This window comes from Apus apus, chromosome 1 (assembly GCF_020740795.1).
Source record: "Apus apus isolate bApuApu2 chromosome 1, bApuApu2.pri.cur, whole genome shotgun sequence".
Taxonomy (NCBI): Eukaryota; Metazoa; Chordata; class Aves; order Apodiformes; family Apodidae; genus Apus; species Apus apus.
In genome coordinates, this window is record NC_067282.1 from 104,003,030 (window position 1) to 104,021,806 (window position 18,777).

The following is an 18,777-nucleotide window of genomic DNA, read 5'->3' on the forward strand; positions in this document are numbered from 1 at the left end:
GGAGCAGGCAATCCTAAAATGTCAGAAGTCAAGCAGATCAGGCAGAATACTGGCTTGGCTGAACAGGGGTCTGCTGTTGCAGATTAGGCAAAAAAGCAAGGTGTGTGCCCAGTGGAAGCTAGGTCAGGTGACATGGGAGGAATACAGAGATGCTGCTAACTACTGTAGGGAGAAAATTTGAGAGGCCAAAGCTCAACTGGAGCTGAAACTGGTCAGAGCTGTGGGGAACAATAAAAAGAGTTTTTTCCAAGACATTAATAGCAAAAGGCAGTGTAGAGACAACATGGGTCCTTTACAGGATAAAGACAGTCACCTCATCAACAAGGATATAGACATAGCAGAGATATTTAAAGCATTCTTTGCCTCTGTCTTTAACACTGATGATGGACCAAGGGGGCCTCAATGTCCAGAACTGGAGGACCATGACTGCAACAAGGATCAACCCTTAGCTGACCCTAAACTTGTGTGGGTTCTGCTGATACCATTAGATCCCTGCAAGTCTATGGGACCTGGTGGGATCCATCCAAGAATCCTCAAAGAGCTGGCTGATGTCATCACCAGGCCTCTCAGAATGGTTTTTGGGAGGTCCTGGGAATCTGGAGAGATCCCGGTTGACTGGAAACTGGCTAATGTTGTCCCAGCATTCAAGAAGGGCAAGAAGGAGGACCCCGGAAACTACAGGCCAGTCAGTCAAACTTTGGTGCTTGGTAAAATTACGGAAAAGATTATTCTGGGAGATACTGAAAAACTCCTGGAGAGCAATGCAGTCATTGGTCACAGCCAGCACAGCTTCACAAGGGGAAAGTCCTGCTTGTCAAACTTAATTTTTTTTTATGACAAAGACTCAAAGGAATTCTAAGTTTGCTGATGGTGCAAAGTTGGGAGGAGCTGTCAACTTCCTTGAGGGCAGGCAGGCCCTGAAGGGAGATCTCAACAGGTTAGAGGGATGGGCAGTCACCAACCACATGAAGCTGAACATGGGCAAGTGCCGGATTCTGCACCTGGGATGGGTCAACCCTGGTGGTAAGGACAGACTAGGGAATGAGTGGCTGGAGAGCAGCACGGTGGAGAGGGACCTGGGGGTCCTGGTTGATGGCAAACTGAATATGAGCCAGCAGTGTGCCCTGGTAGCCAGGATAGCCAACCGTGTCCTGGGGTGTGTCAAGCAGAGCGTTTCCAGCTGGTCAAGGGGGGTGATTGTCCCACTCTACACTGCACTGGTGCAGCCTCACCTTGGGTACTGAGTGCAGTTTTGGGCACCACAATATAAAAAGGACATCAAGCTATCGCAAAGCGTCCAAAGGAGAGCCACAAGGATGGAGAAGGGTCTGGATGGAAAGTCTTATGAGGAGCAGCTGAGGTCACTTGGATTATTCAGCTTGGAGAAGAGGAGGCTGAGGGGTGACCTCATTGCAGTCTACGGCTTCCTTAGGAAGGAAGAGATGGGTCAGGTACTGATCACTTCACTCCCGTGACTAATGACAGGACTTGGGGAAATGGCAGGAAGCTGAGTCAGGGAATGTTTAGGTTGGATATCAGGAAAACGTTTTTCACCCAGATGGTGGTCAAGCGCTGGAACAAGCTCCCCACGGAAGTGGTCACAGCACCAAGCCTGTCTGAATTCAAGAAGCGTTTGGATGATGCTCTCAGGCACATGGTGTGATTCTTGGGGTGCCCTACACAGGGACAGGAGTTGGACTTTATGATCCTGATGGGTCCCTTCCAACTCAGCATATTCTATGATTCTTTACTATCTGAAACAGCAGATTCAACAAGTAGAGCAAAGTGTCCTTGATCTCAGCAGTATCATAAACATTCCAGCATTAACAGTCCACTCACTGGAAAACTTGCTGCTACAGAGTTCACTGAAGGAAAAAAAAAAATCAGTAAAAAGAAAATTGGCTTCATCCTGGCTCAAACAGGGCAACTCCTCTTTCTATAACTTAAAAATGTTATCTCATATGTTTACTTCTTCATCACTGGGTTTAATCAGTGCAATATATTTTTTTTAAATCATTATTTATTTTTCCAAAGCCATTTCCCGTGGCTTTAAATCTATTCTTTGATAAAGCATCGGTAATTGTGTTGTTTCTTCCTGGTATTCCATGGTCCACATGCTGTATGAGTTTTCCTGTATCTTACTTTCTTTTCTAAATAATGTTCTACTCTTTTAAAGCAAAATTACTTAGTCACTGTCCCATAACAAACATTTTGTTTTCCTTTCATTTTACTGGTTACATTTTGAGGTTGTATTCTAGCTCCCTATCATGTTAACTTCCAGAGTTCAGTCCTGTGATTTAACAGAAAATAGAACAGTAAAAATTTGATTACATTTGGTGGTCTTAATCATCCAGGATAATGAGGCACAAATGGGGTTAAAATGTGTAAGGGGTAGCATCCTTCATACAAAGGTTTATTTAAAATATGATGCAAAAGTGAGAGGGATTTAAATATTAGACTGGATGCATTGGTTTGTGTTTAATGCTTGCGATAATCAATCCAGTAGAAAATAGTTGTATTTGCAACAGGTTTTTTGTACTGTGAAAAACTTTTGGAAGGACTCTCTCATGTTGATGTGTGAATAGGCCTCCTGTCACGCTGCAGAAGGATGTTAATCCTCAGAAAACATAGCAGAGTATCCTTTACCTGATTCTCTGGTCAGAAATGAAATTCAGAATTGAAATTCTCAGGAAATAAAACATACAGGATTGCTAGTAATTGATATGCAAAAGCAATACAACAGCATGTCAGTACCAGCATTATCAATACTTTATATTATCCATTGTGATAATAAACAAATAGCAACTGCTGTTGTCATGTAATGATACGTATACATATACACATATATTACGAGTAATGATAAATTTGTGCAGTTATTTAAAAAAAACTGTAATATTTTAAGCTTCATATGGTTATGCACCTTTTCAAGTATGTTCTGATACACACTTACTGTAACTTACAAGTAAGTATGTTGAGCTTTTCTAAGACAAGCATGCATCTAGAATGCTTTTAGTCATGCCATGTGGTTTAGTTCCTTTCCTATTTTATAAAGATAGACCTATAAAAAAATAGGTGGGAAAATAACACTGAAATAATATTTTTTATGGCTAGGTTGCACTATTTTGACATTAAAATTGTCCAGGAACAAGTAAAAGTTCACAATGAATTTTCAGTGAAAAAATTTTCTTAAAATGAAGGACAGTTTCTTCCACCTTGGTTTCTAATTTAGATTCAGTATCAAAAGCTGACATCAGAGATCTGTTGCCTCATACTGCAGGGTTTGACAATGGTTGCTGCCTGTCATTGTACTTGCAAAGAATATCCAAAAAGAGACATATTTTTTCTTTTTCCTCCCCAGTGAGTGGATGAAAAAGCTTTCTCTACAGAACTATCAAGAATTGTTGGAAGTTTTCTACTTTATTGATAGTTGTTTCTACAGTTAATTTATTCTTATTGTTGTGGTTTCTTTGTGGCTTCTGTTAAATCAACTACTGTCTTACTTTTTTGCTCTCTCTTTTTTTTTAAAGAAATCATCTTAGAGAGTTCTAGATTGCAAAATGCAAGGAACATATATAATAATGTACTGAAGAAATCTCTAACCAGCCCTTGTTATATATTTTTGCCCTTAAGCCTTTGTTACTAATTTTGCATTAACTTACTATTTTGTAATAAATGCTATAAAAACTTGGTCTTTGATTCTCTCCATGGAATACTTCCATGCACATTTGGTGCAGTCTTTTTTCAGTTCTGAGCTCACTTCTCTTTAGGAAATTTTGCTCAGTCTTTCTTTTATTTTCTCTCTCTGTTTATTTTTAAAAGATCTTGTGTCAGCCACTTCTTTCTTCCAGTCATGAAGAATCACTTTTTAACTTTTTGACATTTGTAAATTTTGGGCACGTTTTTGAGATATCTCAGCTCTTTGTTGTGATTTTACATTACTTGAATTATTACTTCACTATGTTTTTTTCAATCTAATACTTTATAATTCATCTAATGAGTGAGGTTATACACCGTGTGACTTAAGACAGCACTTTTGCTTTATCATGCTTCTTAAGTTGTATTAAGCAAACATTTACTTGGCAGCATTCAAATTGCCAATTGGCATAGTGACTGTGTAGCCTCTTGTTTTTACAGCCTTTAAGGGTATTCTTTAGTTATACTAAAGGACAATGTTTAATAACCAACCAGGCCCCAAGAAACTCTTTGTTCTACTTTGTTGTGGTGCCACACAGCTCTTCAGTGGCTTCTCAATGTGATACATGAACATGTGGAAAAAAGAACTAATAAACAAGGTTTTTTACAGCTCTTCTACAAATCTGTTTTATACAGATAAAGCTAATTAAAATTGGGAGGTAAGCATACCCAGTGATAGCAAATTTTTTAAAACATATCGACCCTTATTAAAGGATATAAAAGAGTGGTTGCTTTTTCAAGACTACTGAGTAGAATGATGTTCTAATTCAGATGAGCACTTTTGAAGACCTGCAGTCTGGGCTCTTCAGTATGGTTCCTTGTTTAACCTTCTAGGAGTCCATACCTGCAAGTTCAGTCTTTGGGTTAATTTGATCAGCGGTTTGTGACATATGCATGGTATCAGAGGCTGACATAAGTTCACTATAACTTTTAGCTTTGAGCTTTTAAATAGATAGAACCATCATTGCTAGTAAATACAATGTCTGTGTAGCGCAAGAAAGTAAAACTCATGCAGAATTATTTTGGAGCTTCCAGTACAGTGTATATCTTTCTGCAAATATATGTGATAAATGTCTACTTTTTATAGAAATACAAGTACTTAAAATGTATACTTTAAATTTTAAGTAAATGTTTTGTTTCAACATCCTAAAATAATTCTAATAGACAGCAAAATTTGGGGACCATACCAACAAACTTAAGAGTGGAAAGGACAGTTTCATTCCTTGCATAACTGACAAACTCAGGTCACTTTTGTGGAAGATAGCCAATGGGGATAAATACTTTAGTGACAAAATAGGAAAAAAGGTAATAAGTCAAAAAATACTAGGTCATTAATCTTGTCTTTAAAAGAGAACAAACTAATTTATTTCAGAAAGGGTCAAACCTGAGGTGCAATTTATAATCTTTTTGATAGCCTTGTAATGTTGAAAGATTAATAATGTCATTCAGTGTGATTCATCTCTTAAACTTGAGCTATTTTTTTGAAAAAAAACTGCAGTAGTGATGACATGAGGCAACAAGAAATCTTCAAATTGCCGTTCATTTGCAGAGAGGTGAGAACTGAATATAAGAGGAACACTACTTTGTGAAAGAGAATGAGCAGCATGGCAAATGAAGATTGATTGCACTTTCAAACTTCAGTAGTCATCATTGAAAATACTAGAATAGTTTGAGCCCAGTTGTCATTACATATCATAAGAAAATAAGCCAAATTAAGGGAGAAGAAGGGAAATTCTGCAAGAATTAGTCAGATGTTACCCCTCAGGGAGAAGTGATTTGAGTTTTATCTGTAAAGTTCTGTTGTGTCATTACACTGTCTGTGACCTTCCTTATTATCTTTTCCAAATTTTGGAATTAGTTTCTAACATAGGAAAACAGTGAAAATAAATGGTCTTTGTTACACATAAAACTCCATTGACATTTCCACAGCTGCAGTGTTCATTTAATTTTTCATGTTTCTCAGAGAATCTCGGGAGCCTTGGACTGGCGAAGTCCATGGCCAGCCACTGACCTGGCTATATCCAAAGATGGACATCATTTGTATTTCACGGTGCTGTTCCAACTTGGGCACACCTAGCATTTTGTGAAATTCAAACTTTCCATCCAAAATTGGGCATGGCAAAGTCTAATCACTAGCTCTAATGAATACTACTAAACTTAAAAGAATTCCAGTCAATGTTGGGGCTACTATTGGCCAAATATATTATGTTGGCATTGATACTTCTCATGGTGACTGTTGACAAAAATATAACGACTACTATAATTTTGGTAATTATAGAGATTCTTGTATATTAAACTTCTCCAGTAGATCTTTTAAAATACTTCTCTCTATGCACTACTGAAAACAACAGAAAATATTGTTTAGATGCCTGAATATATCTTTTTTTAGGATAATAAAATTTTTACCATGCTTATATAACAGTGCTGAGATTTTATTGTTTGTTTTGAATTGTTGCGTGTACTGCTGGGGAGACTCCTCTACAGTTTATTGGAACTCTCTTCTTGTGACTTCAATGTTTCTGAAAAGTTTTACAGCACTGCAATTTTTTGGTTTTGTTTTTAGATACAAGTGATGCAGTTGAGCTTCCTATGAAATTCATTCCTCAGCAGGCTGGTTGCTACCATTGTCAGATTCTTCTGAATTCCTCCTGTGATGTCCGTCTCTATAAGATTGAGTGTGTAGTAAATACAGACCACGTTGAAGCAGAGCTTGAATTTGAAACTCCAGCTTACCAGGCAGTGATTCAGGATATTCCAATAGTAAGTTCACTTTACTACTAGAAACTAACCTAAAATGCAGGATTTTTAAAAACTGAACTCTGGATCAATACTGTTAAAATTTTTAGTTGTAAAATGCAAAAAAGCATGTAAATACTGACTTGAGTATTACTATTGGAAGTTCATATTGAACATAAAATAAAGCTTGTTGGGAAAAATAGTTTCTGGTAGTTCTTAAAGTACAGTATTAGTTTGATGGGTTTATTTCTAATGTTTCGCTTCTGTCCTGACAAATGTTAATCTGGAGTTGTTTAATCTAGGGAATAAGTTTATTGTTTTGAAAAAAAAGAGCAGGGATGTTGAAAAGTAAAATAGAAGAACTAAAATATGGCAAGCACAGGCTGTATATCATATATAGTTTTATCATACCTACTTTATGTATTAAACCCTTGACACATAAGAAGACTACAGAGTGAAGATGGAGCATAGGTTGGAATAACATCTCTCTCAGAAAATTATGCTGAAAATTTAAAGAACTTTTCTAATTAGAAATAAAAAAATAATAAAAAAAATATATGTAAAAGAAAGATAGGGAAGGAGCTTAAGCTGCAAAAGAAAGGGTAAAGATTTTTAGGAGATAAAAATTGTAAAATATTTCCTGATATTTGAACTGCATTTTAGTCTATGTACATGATGTAGCCTTTTGATATTAGGGCCACTGAAGAATTCCAATGAGCTAATTTATAGAAAAAGTATGCCTAGATTTTGTAGACAAAAGAATGAGGCAGATTCAAACAAGGAGACTTAATGTCTGTGTAAAGAGCATACTGTGGATGGTCTGTGAAATACTGAAAGTAGAAAGCAAACAATCTCATTAAGAAAGAAAAAAATAAAATGAAATTAAAGGAAAAAATATTACAGAACTATCTTTTCTTACACATAAATTTTAAGATATTAATATATTATTTATTAAACACGGATTTATTGAATGTTCCATTAGCTGAAAAACAGCTGTTATATAACTAAGAAAGGTAGGGTTTTTTCCACCTCCTTTAAACAGGAAATTTCTAAGTAGATTTGCTTTATTTTTTTTATTTCTTTTTTTTCACTTATGAGTGTACCTAAGTGTATGCTTTTACATTTCATGCAGGAGTAATATTTTTATGCTTTTAAGTCCTGCTTGTTTTCTTAGCAAGGAAATAAGAAACCCTGATTGGAGTATGTACTGTGTTTATGTGAGAGGGATTGTGTATCTCTCCTAGTGTGTGTCTTTCTTAGAATACATACACATGGTCACAAACTCTCCTCTAAATGTTATGCCCCAAATTTGCAAAATCAAACCTTGTTGAACAAACAAATATAAAAATATGGAGTTCTTCCTGTCCTGTTTTGAAGGTGGGATAGAGGAAAAACCACCATGATTGCTCTTTGGTAAGGAAAAAAAGAGGGCAGTCAAAATCTGGGGGCTTCAGTTGTTTTATTTCTCAATTATTTTTAGTGCCATTGGTATCAGATGTTTCTGTTATCCACTCTAGTCATTATTACAGCAATAAGTATTTCTTAATCTCAAACACAAAAACTGGAAAAAGGTAGTTGGCAAACATGGTCACTTTGAAATTCTTCTGTAACAAATCCTTAATGCGTAAGCAAGACTGATCCTGTAAAATAGTAGCTGAATGAGGCAATAAATGCCAATACACCAACCATATCAGCACTTCAAAGAGGTACACTAAGTTTTTCTACAGATCAAAAAGGGACAGAATTTTTGCAAGCATTAAACAACACCATACAGATACTTGTAAATGTCTATACTTATAAATTCCAGCTTGATCATTAACTGTATCATATACATATTCTTCTAATGAGTATTCCTGCTGACAGTATTGCTGCTGATAGTATTGTTATCAGTACCTCTGGCTGCCAGGAATAAGGGACTTATTATTAGCTTAATTAATTTTGAAAATATACTGGTTTATTCTCCTGAAAGATGCTCTGAGCCAGTTCTTTGGGTAAAGGAATACTGTGCTCTGATTTGATAATAACTGCAACTGAAAGCTGAAATGCAAGGTAAAAGCTTTAAATGCATAATCTAATATACATCTTTACTTTGATTTCAGAGTAACTTGACCAGTCAGGACTGGAAACTTGAAGCAATTTTGGAAGGACAGGGCTTTTATGGACCTTCTCTGCTAAATGTGGGTCTAGGTGAAACAGCTCTGTATCCTCTCATGTTCAAGCCTATTGCTGAGTGCAAAACAATGGTAAGAGGGTAATCAGTTTCAACATTTGAAAAGGATACTTCTGTCAATAAAATTTACATCAGCGTCCAAATTATGAAGGTGCTTAAGCAGTTACCAGCATCTGCTTGAAAGTCAGACATAGAAAGATTGCCTTCTAGCTGAACTGAAAAACCCAAAGGAACTAACTGGAAAACTCAAGATTAGACATCATAGATTTCTTCACCACCCTTTATTATCTCTTCCTTTATTTGCTTTACTACAAAACCCTTCATTTTAATGAAATGACCAGTTAATCTTTGGAGATTCTGAACTTCGATCACAAAAAATCTACATTGCATTATTCTGCATTTAAATACATGTATTGTATTTAATTACCTGAATAATAAAGTAGTAACTGAGTATTTTTCATATTGCATGCATACATCAGAAATCAATTTATGTGATGGGTACTTTGTTTCAAGCAGAGAAGCTGCTTTTGCCATTAGAGCAATCACTAAATGCTAAAATGAAGGGCAGAGCAAAGGCTGACACCTTTAGCAAGAAGCAGTATATGTATTTGCTGAGATTTTCACTGCAGGTTGCTCTTTGAATGTGTTAATTACCAAAGACAAAAAATAAAAGAAGTTTAGTGAAGCATTAATAAAGCTTCTGCATGCATTGCCAACTAAATATCAAATATATAAAAAAATCAAATATAAAGATATTAAAGTCAAAACCCCTGAACACTGATGAAAAATAATTATGAAGAACATTTTAGTTGAAGGATAGATGGAAATGATGAAGCAAAGTTATATTTTAGAGGAGGAATAAAGATGTATGAGAACATATTTTATTGGATATTTGTTTCCCAGGAAGAAGCCAAGAAGTATAAAATCTAGAAGTATTAAGACTTTATATTGTTAAATTTCTTAATTTGGAAAAACTAAAAGAAAAGCTTTTGTTTCTGTAGTTTTCTACTCTGTTTAAAAGCAGAGTTTGCTTAAGAACTATGACAGTCAATCGGTCAGGTTATTTTGCTGCCTGGATTTAAGATTAATAGACTAAAGGGGACTTCTTGGCAGACAAAGGGGAGTTCTACAGTGCTGGAACTTTTTTTTCTTCCTTTCTTTGTCATAGGGAAGACTTATTCTGCGAAATGATACAGCTGGCACTGAAAACATATTTAACCTTAAGGGAACGGGGAAGAAACCCCTGGCACAGGATCATATTGTGATTGATTGCCAAGTGAGAAAGGTCACTCAAAAAATTTTATGGGTGCCCAATCATACCACGAAGAAGTTAAAGTACAAGGTAAATCTTTGCAATAGTGTGACAACTGTTTTTTTATCCAAGGGCCTATGAATTCTGTATTACAGTAGCAGAAATTACTGTAATTGCGGATATATTATTAAAATTAATGTATCAATGAGAAAATATATCTAACTATCATTTTTATAGTCAGAAAGACTGTGAGACAGTGTATGATTTTACTCTATGTTCCATGGGAAAAGGTTTCTTAGTTTTTTAATCTTAAGAACTAGACTCTGAATTTTTCCACAGTTGCACTTTGTTAATTTAGTCATCTTTGCTCAGTTCCTCCTCCACAGTTCTGAAATCAGAGAAGGGAATTGAGAATTACAGCATTCCTAGAACCTTCATAAAGCATTGGAATACTACAGGAAAAGGACAAAAATTATTATCCTACTAAGGGAGGCATGTGCTCACTATGCATCTGTTTCTAACGGCCTGGCCAGTCAGTGCTTGCATTTCTTGGGGGAAAAAAAAACAAAACAACCAAAAAACAGTTAGTGTCTTTTGCCCAGAAGTAGTTTCAGGGAAGCTGGAGGAAGTTAGGAATTTTTTGTGTGTTTGCTGTTGGGTAAGAAAATTCAGAGGAAATAACAAACTGGAGTTGTTAAAGGGCAATGGGTCATTGGGGTGATGGAACAGGAGATGCTGAGGTGCTTGTGATTTCAGTGGATGGGCATAAAATATAAATTCTTAGAAAATACACTTGTGTTAGTTTCCCTGCTCAAGAAGATCTGGATATCATTAAGTATAGTCCTTACTATTTTTCACTGTTTTCAGTGAGTATATTTTGTAACTGTATTTACACATTTTCCTATTTAAAACCACTGTTGTATTACTTAAACTGCATGATTTTCCTTGCATTTCTCTTGTCTGCATGTTTAGTTGAAAGTGAGAAAAGCATTTCAGTAATATTTCTCACCTTTCTAATCCTTGTCATTTGCCAGCACAGGCAGAACGTATCTTAGGGCAAAAAAGATGACTTCTGCTTTTTTTCTTAGCTGAACCTTGTTCAACAAAAGCCATCTCTGTGACTCTATTGTGGCATTTAAAAACAGAGTAGAGAGCAATACTATGGCTCTACACTATTTGCTAGGAGGGCTCAGTCTATGAAAATACAGTAGCATGCTTTAAAAACTGACAGGACATGTAAATATATATTTTTGAACTCCGAGGTTTGAGGGCTGGGTTGTTGTTTGGTTGGTTTTTTAGTTTTTCTTTTGGGGTGTTCTCAGCCTTGGTACCTGTAGCTCCAAATACCACTTTACTCAAAATAAGACATATTTGTAGAGTGTGGCCTCACCTTATTTTATAATGAGAGATCATGTATATACCAGCAGCACTCTACTGTTGCCTTAATGCGAGTTCATGGCAATGTGAAATTCTTCCTTTAGCTCTTGCCAGTTTCCAGTTTTTCTCTATTACGAGGATTTGCAAAGTTTATTACTTTGTATAAACATCCAGCTTCATACTCATATATATTTTTGACTCATAATTAACCCCCCCCTACAAAGTAGAAAATTTTTTTTGCATGATCAGCTTTTTAGATGGGATTGCATTTACATTTCTAATACATTTTAAATTTTATCTCTGAAAGAAGTGAATGTTTCTGCAAATTGATATTTCAGTGTCTTTCACTTTCATTGTAAAAAAAAAATGAGTTCATACAAAATGGAAAAGCAGAGGAAATAGTTCTGTTGTCCAAGTTCAAAAAGAATACATTAAAATTATTCATTGTGTCTTTTTCAGAACCATTGCATTAAACAGATTTATGACAGTTGTAAGTATGCCAGGGTGAGCTGGATCTAATTGACCTTTGAGCTTCTTGAGAGTGTTCTCTGGGTACTGAAATCTGGTTTTGGGGAGGGTGTTTTCTTCCACTTGGTTGGTTTTGTGATAGTTTATTTTGTTGTTTGTTTTGGGTTTTTTTGTCTTTGTAGAGTATGGCTTGACAGTCCAACCATGTGTGCTCTTTTTGCTCTGGGACTTTTCAGATAGTATTAAGGCCAGCTATTTCACCCTTGTATGCATGTATTGATCAGTGTCAATAATGTATTTTCTCTATGCTAGGATTTTATCTAGAAGCTGCTGCAGAACAGTTGTTGAAGCAAGGTGGATTGGAATTGTTGGAAAAGGCAAGATTACAAAACCTACCCATGTCTGGAACTGTGTCTTGTGCTGTTTTAGAGAGTGAAGATCATTTGCTTGCTTTTAATTCCAAAAGGAGTTAGCTTATAAATTAGGGCTTAATCAGTAAATCTAGAAAGTGATCAGCCTTATCTGTAGTTATTAGGAGAAAGGAGAAAAACTTCTCTAAAACTGTGACCAACAACCTTGCTAGGAATGCAAAATAAACTTTATTTACTCAGAAGTGGATAGCACAAAGTCTAACAGAAAAAAGAAGATATATTGGTTTTAGTTTTGTGGTTCATCACATGCTGCCTGATTACTGTGATTTCTGGATAGTTTGTTGTAATGCAGAGCACAACAGATTTTGTCTTTGTTGCTGACAAATGGAGTTGCTGCCAGCCGAATTACTCCTCCTTTTAAATCCAGCATCTTTGAAATTTTACCATATTGTCTTTAGATAAACTGATGATTAGACAGAGGAAATCTTGTCAGCTTCAGTGCAGACTGAATAAAGAGAGTTCAAAAATAATAATTTTAGAAATGTTTTTGATGGGATCTTTTTAAAATTTGTTGGCTAGCAAATATTTTTGTTGAATTAGTTCGTTGATTTGTCCCATACATCCTCCATTGTTGGAATGTATCCACTATACAAGGTAATTTCTCATGCATAAACTGGGATATACATTATATTTTTAGAAAACATAAGTATTTCACTTACTGAATAACAAAGCTCAACCTATATCAAGAATAGTATAAGATGTGCCAGTAGCTGGTGAGCCTGTCCATAAACAATTTACTGTACAATGAATACTTAGCAAGAAGTAATTTCACTGAATTAATACTTGGTACTTTAGCCTTTGTAGTGTAAATTTAGCTTCACTATTCCATTTTATAACGGAATGTATTAAACTATAAACTTGATAAGACCTCATTTAATTTAAATATTAATTGCACTGTATATATGCTACCTCATTTCTCAGTATTCACTGTATACGTCTAGTTGCCTCAACAAAAATAAGGATACTACTACAAAAGTGATTATTTAAAATTAAAATTAAGTCTGGGAGAAGGAAGAGGGAAATAATTCTTCCTTTCCTCCATTAAAAAAGCCTTTTGCCATCTGGATAATGCTTTTCCCATTTCAAACATACATAGAGTGTTCATGTCTGGGTTACCAATAATTTTTATATGTGTGGTTTGCTTGTCTGTGGAACTGCTAGTATGTATCAGGACTATGGGGGGAGTGGGGGGTGGGGGGGTGGAAGAAATGCCTTTGTAATTTGGTGGAGGTTGTATGCATGACCCCTGCAGCCTGCCTTTAAAAAATGTTAAGCAAAACACTTTCACTGCCCACAAAGCTTTCTGTGATTAAAGACAATTTCCATAAATTCCCTTGAAAAACGTGAGCATCTTTATGAATTTTCTACTGACTGGTGTGTAAACCTTAGGGAATACTGCCATTCTGTTCTTTATGGCTGGTTCTAGGGAATATTGCAACAAATAGTCTTTCTTGTGATTAACTTACTCCTGGGTCTGAAAACCGTCACCACAGAATTAATAAAGAATTTGTGCCAGAGAGCACATCCTTCTTAGATGCTGAATTAATATAAGGTTAGTGACTGCAAAGTAAGTGGATTTTATTGGCTGTAAAACTAGATTAAAATCATCCTACAGGAGTAGGAAGTGCAAAGTGTTTCTATAAGATCCAATCTGTCAGTCTCATGACAAAATTCTGTATACCATTTTCTTTTGATTTTTATATAAAGCTCTGTCTGCTGGGTATAAATAATTGTCTGGTGTGTTGTTGGTTGCTTCTAAAGGCACCTTTGATAGTAAGTTTAGTTATAGAGGAACCTAATTCTTTCAAGGCCTGGTTCTGTGGTAAAAATTATAAAGCTACATAACTTTTTCTGAGTGCTTTTAAAAATAGATTATGTTAATGTAAACTCTCCAGAGAAATCACAAGGCTCGATTAAGTTACCTTTCAGCTAGTAGGTTATATAAACTGTTAGTATTTTAAAAAAATACTGTAGAATAAATTCATAATCAAAACCTATGAAATACCCTGTTCTTAAATACATTTCTCTATTCTCTATATAGCCATTTTAGATCTTTACAATGTCAATAACATAATGACATGGATGTTGGGTATTTGTAACGAATGCCTCAAAATAATAAAATTATATACTGTAAACCTGCAACAAGAGGCTTCTCTCTTCAGGCTGGGTCTTGTTGGGTAGTGTGTGTTACATTTCCTCAAAATAAATTCTGTGCAAGTCTAGTAACCTGATTGCTGGAGGTCCTATAACCTCATCAAGTTTGTATTCTTTAGCCACAAGTAATAATGTGTATTCCATTGTCCTCTAATTTTATCTGTCCTTCCTATTTCAATGCTTTTGGCTTCCACATTGACTACCTGAACTTCTGTAACAGGCTTCAGTACAGGAAATCCATTCTTTGTAGCAATAATGAACGATAAAAAAGCATGCATAATGTAAGAATAACTGTAGTTGTTGACAGGTTGGGGGTTTTTTGTCATCACTAGTTATGAAATAATTTTATAAATAAGGGTACAGTAAGCTTTTAGGTCTGATATATTTCTAGAGATAGTTTAGTGGTCTTGACAAGTGGCCTGGCTGGGTTATGAACCTGGGTTATGTGTCACACTTCATTATGTAGAACTCCGGATTGCAGCTGAATAGGCAGGAATTATTTGGGGAATATACTTGGTGCAAAGCAAGGATGTTTTCCTTTAGTGTTGTAACGTACTGGTGGCAAAATAAAAGTGATTGCAAGAACTAAATTAATTCCTAATAACTCAGGAACTTGCAAGGTATGCACTGAAAGGAGGATGGGGGAAAGTAATGGAAGCTTCATTTGAAACAACTGTCATTCTTCACATTATCGAAAAAATCTGGTTGTCAGATTGAGCAGTGACTCTTGCAGACCCAGTTCTGGCCTAGTGTCAAGGAGCATTCACTTTTTAATTAGTAGAGCCTGCCAATATTTTTAAAAAGACCCAGCAAACAATGTTCAAAGGGAAACATTGTACATATTACTGTCTAGTTTCATTATACAAAGAGATAGTTGAATTTAAGTATATTTGATAAAGTTCTGTTTATGCATTCACCACTTTGGCTTGAAGTATCAGCTGGTGTTTTTGAAGTTATGCTCATTTGGTTATTCAACTCTGGAATACATTATGTCTTTATTATAGCTTTGCAGATTGGCTTTCCATTCCTATTTATCTTAAGTAGCCATATCACAGTTTTGCAGAATGAGTTTTTAGATCCCTCCATTTATACTTTCTGACTGTGTGTAAATAATTACTTGAGGTATGAGACAATGGAGGAAATTATAATTTGAAAATTACATCTTGGAGAAGGATTTATTTGAGCAATTTTTTTCAGGGTCACAATGACAACTTTAGTAATAACTTACATTTTGGTTTCATTGTGGCATTCTACAAATCTTACTTTCTGGGTGACAGTGAAAGGATGTAACATATGTTGTGTGGGTTTGGGGAAATACGTGGTTACTGAAACCCAGCATTTCTTCTCTGAATTAATTGTAGTGATTGCATGGCATTGTTTTTCTAACAAAACAGAAAACATCTACTTTTCTAATGAATTTGAAGGATTGAAAATGGTACGTGGATACAGGCTTTAATGCAGAAATTTTATTGTAATTTCTATTCCATTTCAACTTCTGTACATTGTTAGTCAGAAACACTCTTTTATGTTGCAAAACAAGATAATTAACTTTTTCTTGTGAAATCTTAAGAAGATGTAGTGAAAGACAATTTAAAGGGTCTATCAAAATGCTTTTTTTCTTTTATTTTCTTAATTAAATTGTCCAGTCTGATGGAGCTTAGGCTTATACATTCTTCTAAAGTATTTAATAAAGTTAAACATGTGTAAAATTATGTATTAATTTTTCACAATAAATTTTTTACATTATTTCCTGCTTCATGTGAATTTTAATTAATAAAAAGAATGTACTTTTAAAATGTATATATATATTAATAAATGGGTGTAATTAATACATAAACTATTGGAAAAAGTAATATGTTTTGAAGATGAAAAACCTGCTAGGAAATAGGGATAAACATCCAAGTGGGATTTTTTTATTTTCCTAGCTCACTTATGTAGTTAAGAAGTATTTCACACATTAGGTGACATGGTGTATTTTCTAACGGTTATGCCCAGGAATGTTAGAAAGATGTTCAAGAATGGAAGAACAACCAGTAGGGAAGTTCTTACAAGATACCATAAATATTGACATGATTGAGTTTTTTTGGGAATAGGATGTTTACAAGGATGGTAATGAGAAACACTGATGTTACATAGATTGCAGATGCTCTAAATTCATCAATATTTTAAGAAACTGCAGTTTTCCATGCCTGATAAATTCTCTTTGTGCCTGTGTGTGTAGGTCCACCTATTTGTATCTGTATAAATATTGTGTGTATTAGTATATCTATGCAACTCTCTTTCTCTCTCTCTCTATGTATATCATATATTAATATAATTCCATCCTAAAGGGAGCTTAATTTTTGGGTATTGGATGGGTATGGAACACAGGATTTCCTTTGTCCTGTCCCATGGTTGTCATGTTGCACCTCTCTGCAAAGCCAGTTATTCTACTCTATATGCACTGATATTGTTATTAGGTACAAGTTCTTACTCTTTTATAGTCTTGAATCAGTCCAAAATGCTACAGTTTCACTATTTTAACTTGACATCCTCATGTCTGTTGGGATACCTTTGAAACAAGATTTTTGTCTTCCAGGTTTTCTTTGATCATTCCTAAATTACAAATGGTTCTTTGAATGCAAGACTTCTTTCCCTAAATTCCAGTAACGGTTCATCATTCCTTCCCTGCTAATTAGGACAAATGCTAATGGACTGCCTCCCCCACTAACTAGTAGAACTCGTTCCATATCTTGACTCCTTTTTGATAGCTTGTAAATCAGAAGAATTTTTTTGTTGACAGAAGAGCCCCTATTTTTTAATCTATTTGGATAGATTAAAAATCTCTTTTCCTAACCATAATGACACATAGTAGATTGTTAGGCACATTCACGTACCTTTGGGAATATGGTTTTACAGAGTATAGAATGTAAGATGATACAAGGCTACCTCTGAGATTAAAATTGTGTCCTGTTCTTACAAACAATCCTCATGTAAATGCATTCTATTAGGAAGTAGCTATCTCTAATATTTAGAAGGAAGCTGACTTGAAGCTCATTGTATAGAAATTCTTTCATTGCTTCACTTCAAGTTTTCTTCCACACTTATGAAATCTTTGGCAGAAGTTATTCTTATCAAAACCTGAAATTTCTGGACTTAATCCCATTTGTATTTTACATTCTTCATTTTTTTTTCACTTTATGAGTTTTCCTGGATGTATTGTTATTATATTAATATATGTCTAATACTTCTACAGTTAAGCACATAGGCATTACACAATTATGCCATATTGGTCTTTCAAACATCTGTGAACACCTCTTGTTAAGCTCTTGTTAACATCTTGTTAACCTCTTGTTCTTGGTGTTAGTATACTTTGCCTTGTGTGCATGTGGAAGCATGGGCACGCACGTTTATTATCCATTTGATAATTTAATTAGTCTTGGTAATGCAGCTGATAAATCAGGTGTCCAGCAGAGCAAGGCAAAGTTCAATGTAAGTAACACGTAAAAGGTAACTAGCCAAGTTAAATGCTTTATGTAGTCAAGCATGTTTTTTTTAATTTTTCAAAATATGTACTTCATAATATTTTTATGTTAGTCAGAAGAGAAATCACAATTCTGCAGATCTGTCATGCTAGCATGATTTCTGCAGTATGAGTATTTGATTTCATTGAGGATTAGAGTGGTGATGGAAGGAAAAAAGGCTTTAGAATTAAATGAGCTTTCAAGTTAATATAAACAGTATCATTTTTATACTTATCCTATATGCACATAATACTTAATAAAAATTTCCACACAAGCTCATGCATATGATTCTAGGTTGTTAAAAGCCAGGTTATTTCTAGTCCTAGAAAGACTTTTGAACAACAATAAAGGGATTGAACAGATTTATGTGATTAAATTCATCTTGTGAAAGAATAGCTCCTTCAATGCTTTTGGAAGCTTTCATGAACAGAGATAAAAGGTGACAAAATTCTGAGCTGTTAGTTGCTTTCTTTTAGACACTTCTTGCCTTGAAATCCACAGTCTTAGACAGCCATCTGCGTTCTCTGTGTAACTGGAGAAAGTAGATGCTCAGCAACAGAACTCTGAAAGAGACAGCAAAAGGAATGGAGAATCATATAACCAGGCCAGTAGTAAATTAGAAAGACATGTTTAATTAATCTCTTCCATCTCAGCAGATTAGAGCAAAGCATAGATCAAACATGGTTTTCTTCCAAGATCTACAGGTCTGGCTTGTGCCCTAAACTCCTGGTTATTTGGTAAAAAAGTGTTGGCAGAAGTGCCTTTATGTTATTATAGATGTGATCAGCATGAATCAGACTCCAGATATCCATGGAAAATTGCCTAATTTGAGAACACAGATGGAGTGCAGTAACAAAGTATGCACAGCAAGGCTATCCACTCAGGGAAAAAATGTTTTGGGCTCCAACAAAGGAGTGAAAAAAAGTGTATAACTTCTGGAAGTATGTGCCCCGTTTTTAATGTGCTTGTTGTTTCATTTGTTTGGTTTTTGTC

The 18,777-nt window shown here is 35.1% G+C and overlaps 1 protein-coding gene across 1 annotated transcript in view; it reads left to right on the plus strand.

Moving 5' to 3' along the window:
- CFAP47 (cilia and flagella associated protein 47) overlaps window positions 1-18,777 on the plus strand; it is a 307,875-nt gene that overhangs the window by 154,808 nt on the left and 134,290 nt on the right. Inside the window, 3 exon segments of the mRNA XM_051614860.1 lie at window positions 6,257-6,453; window positions 8,529-8,672; window positions 9,768-9,941. Coding sequence (XP_051470820.1) covers window positions 6,257-6,453; window positions 8,529-8,672; window positions 9,768-9,941 — 515 coding nt within the window.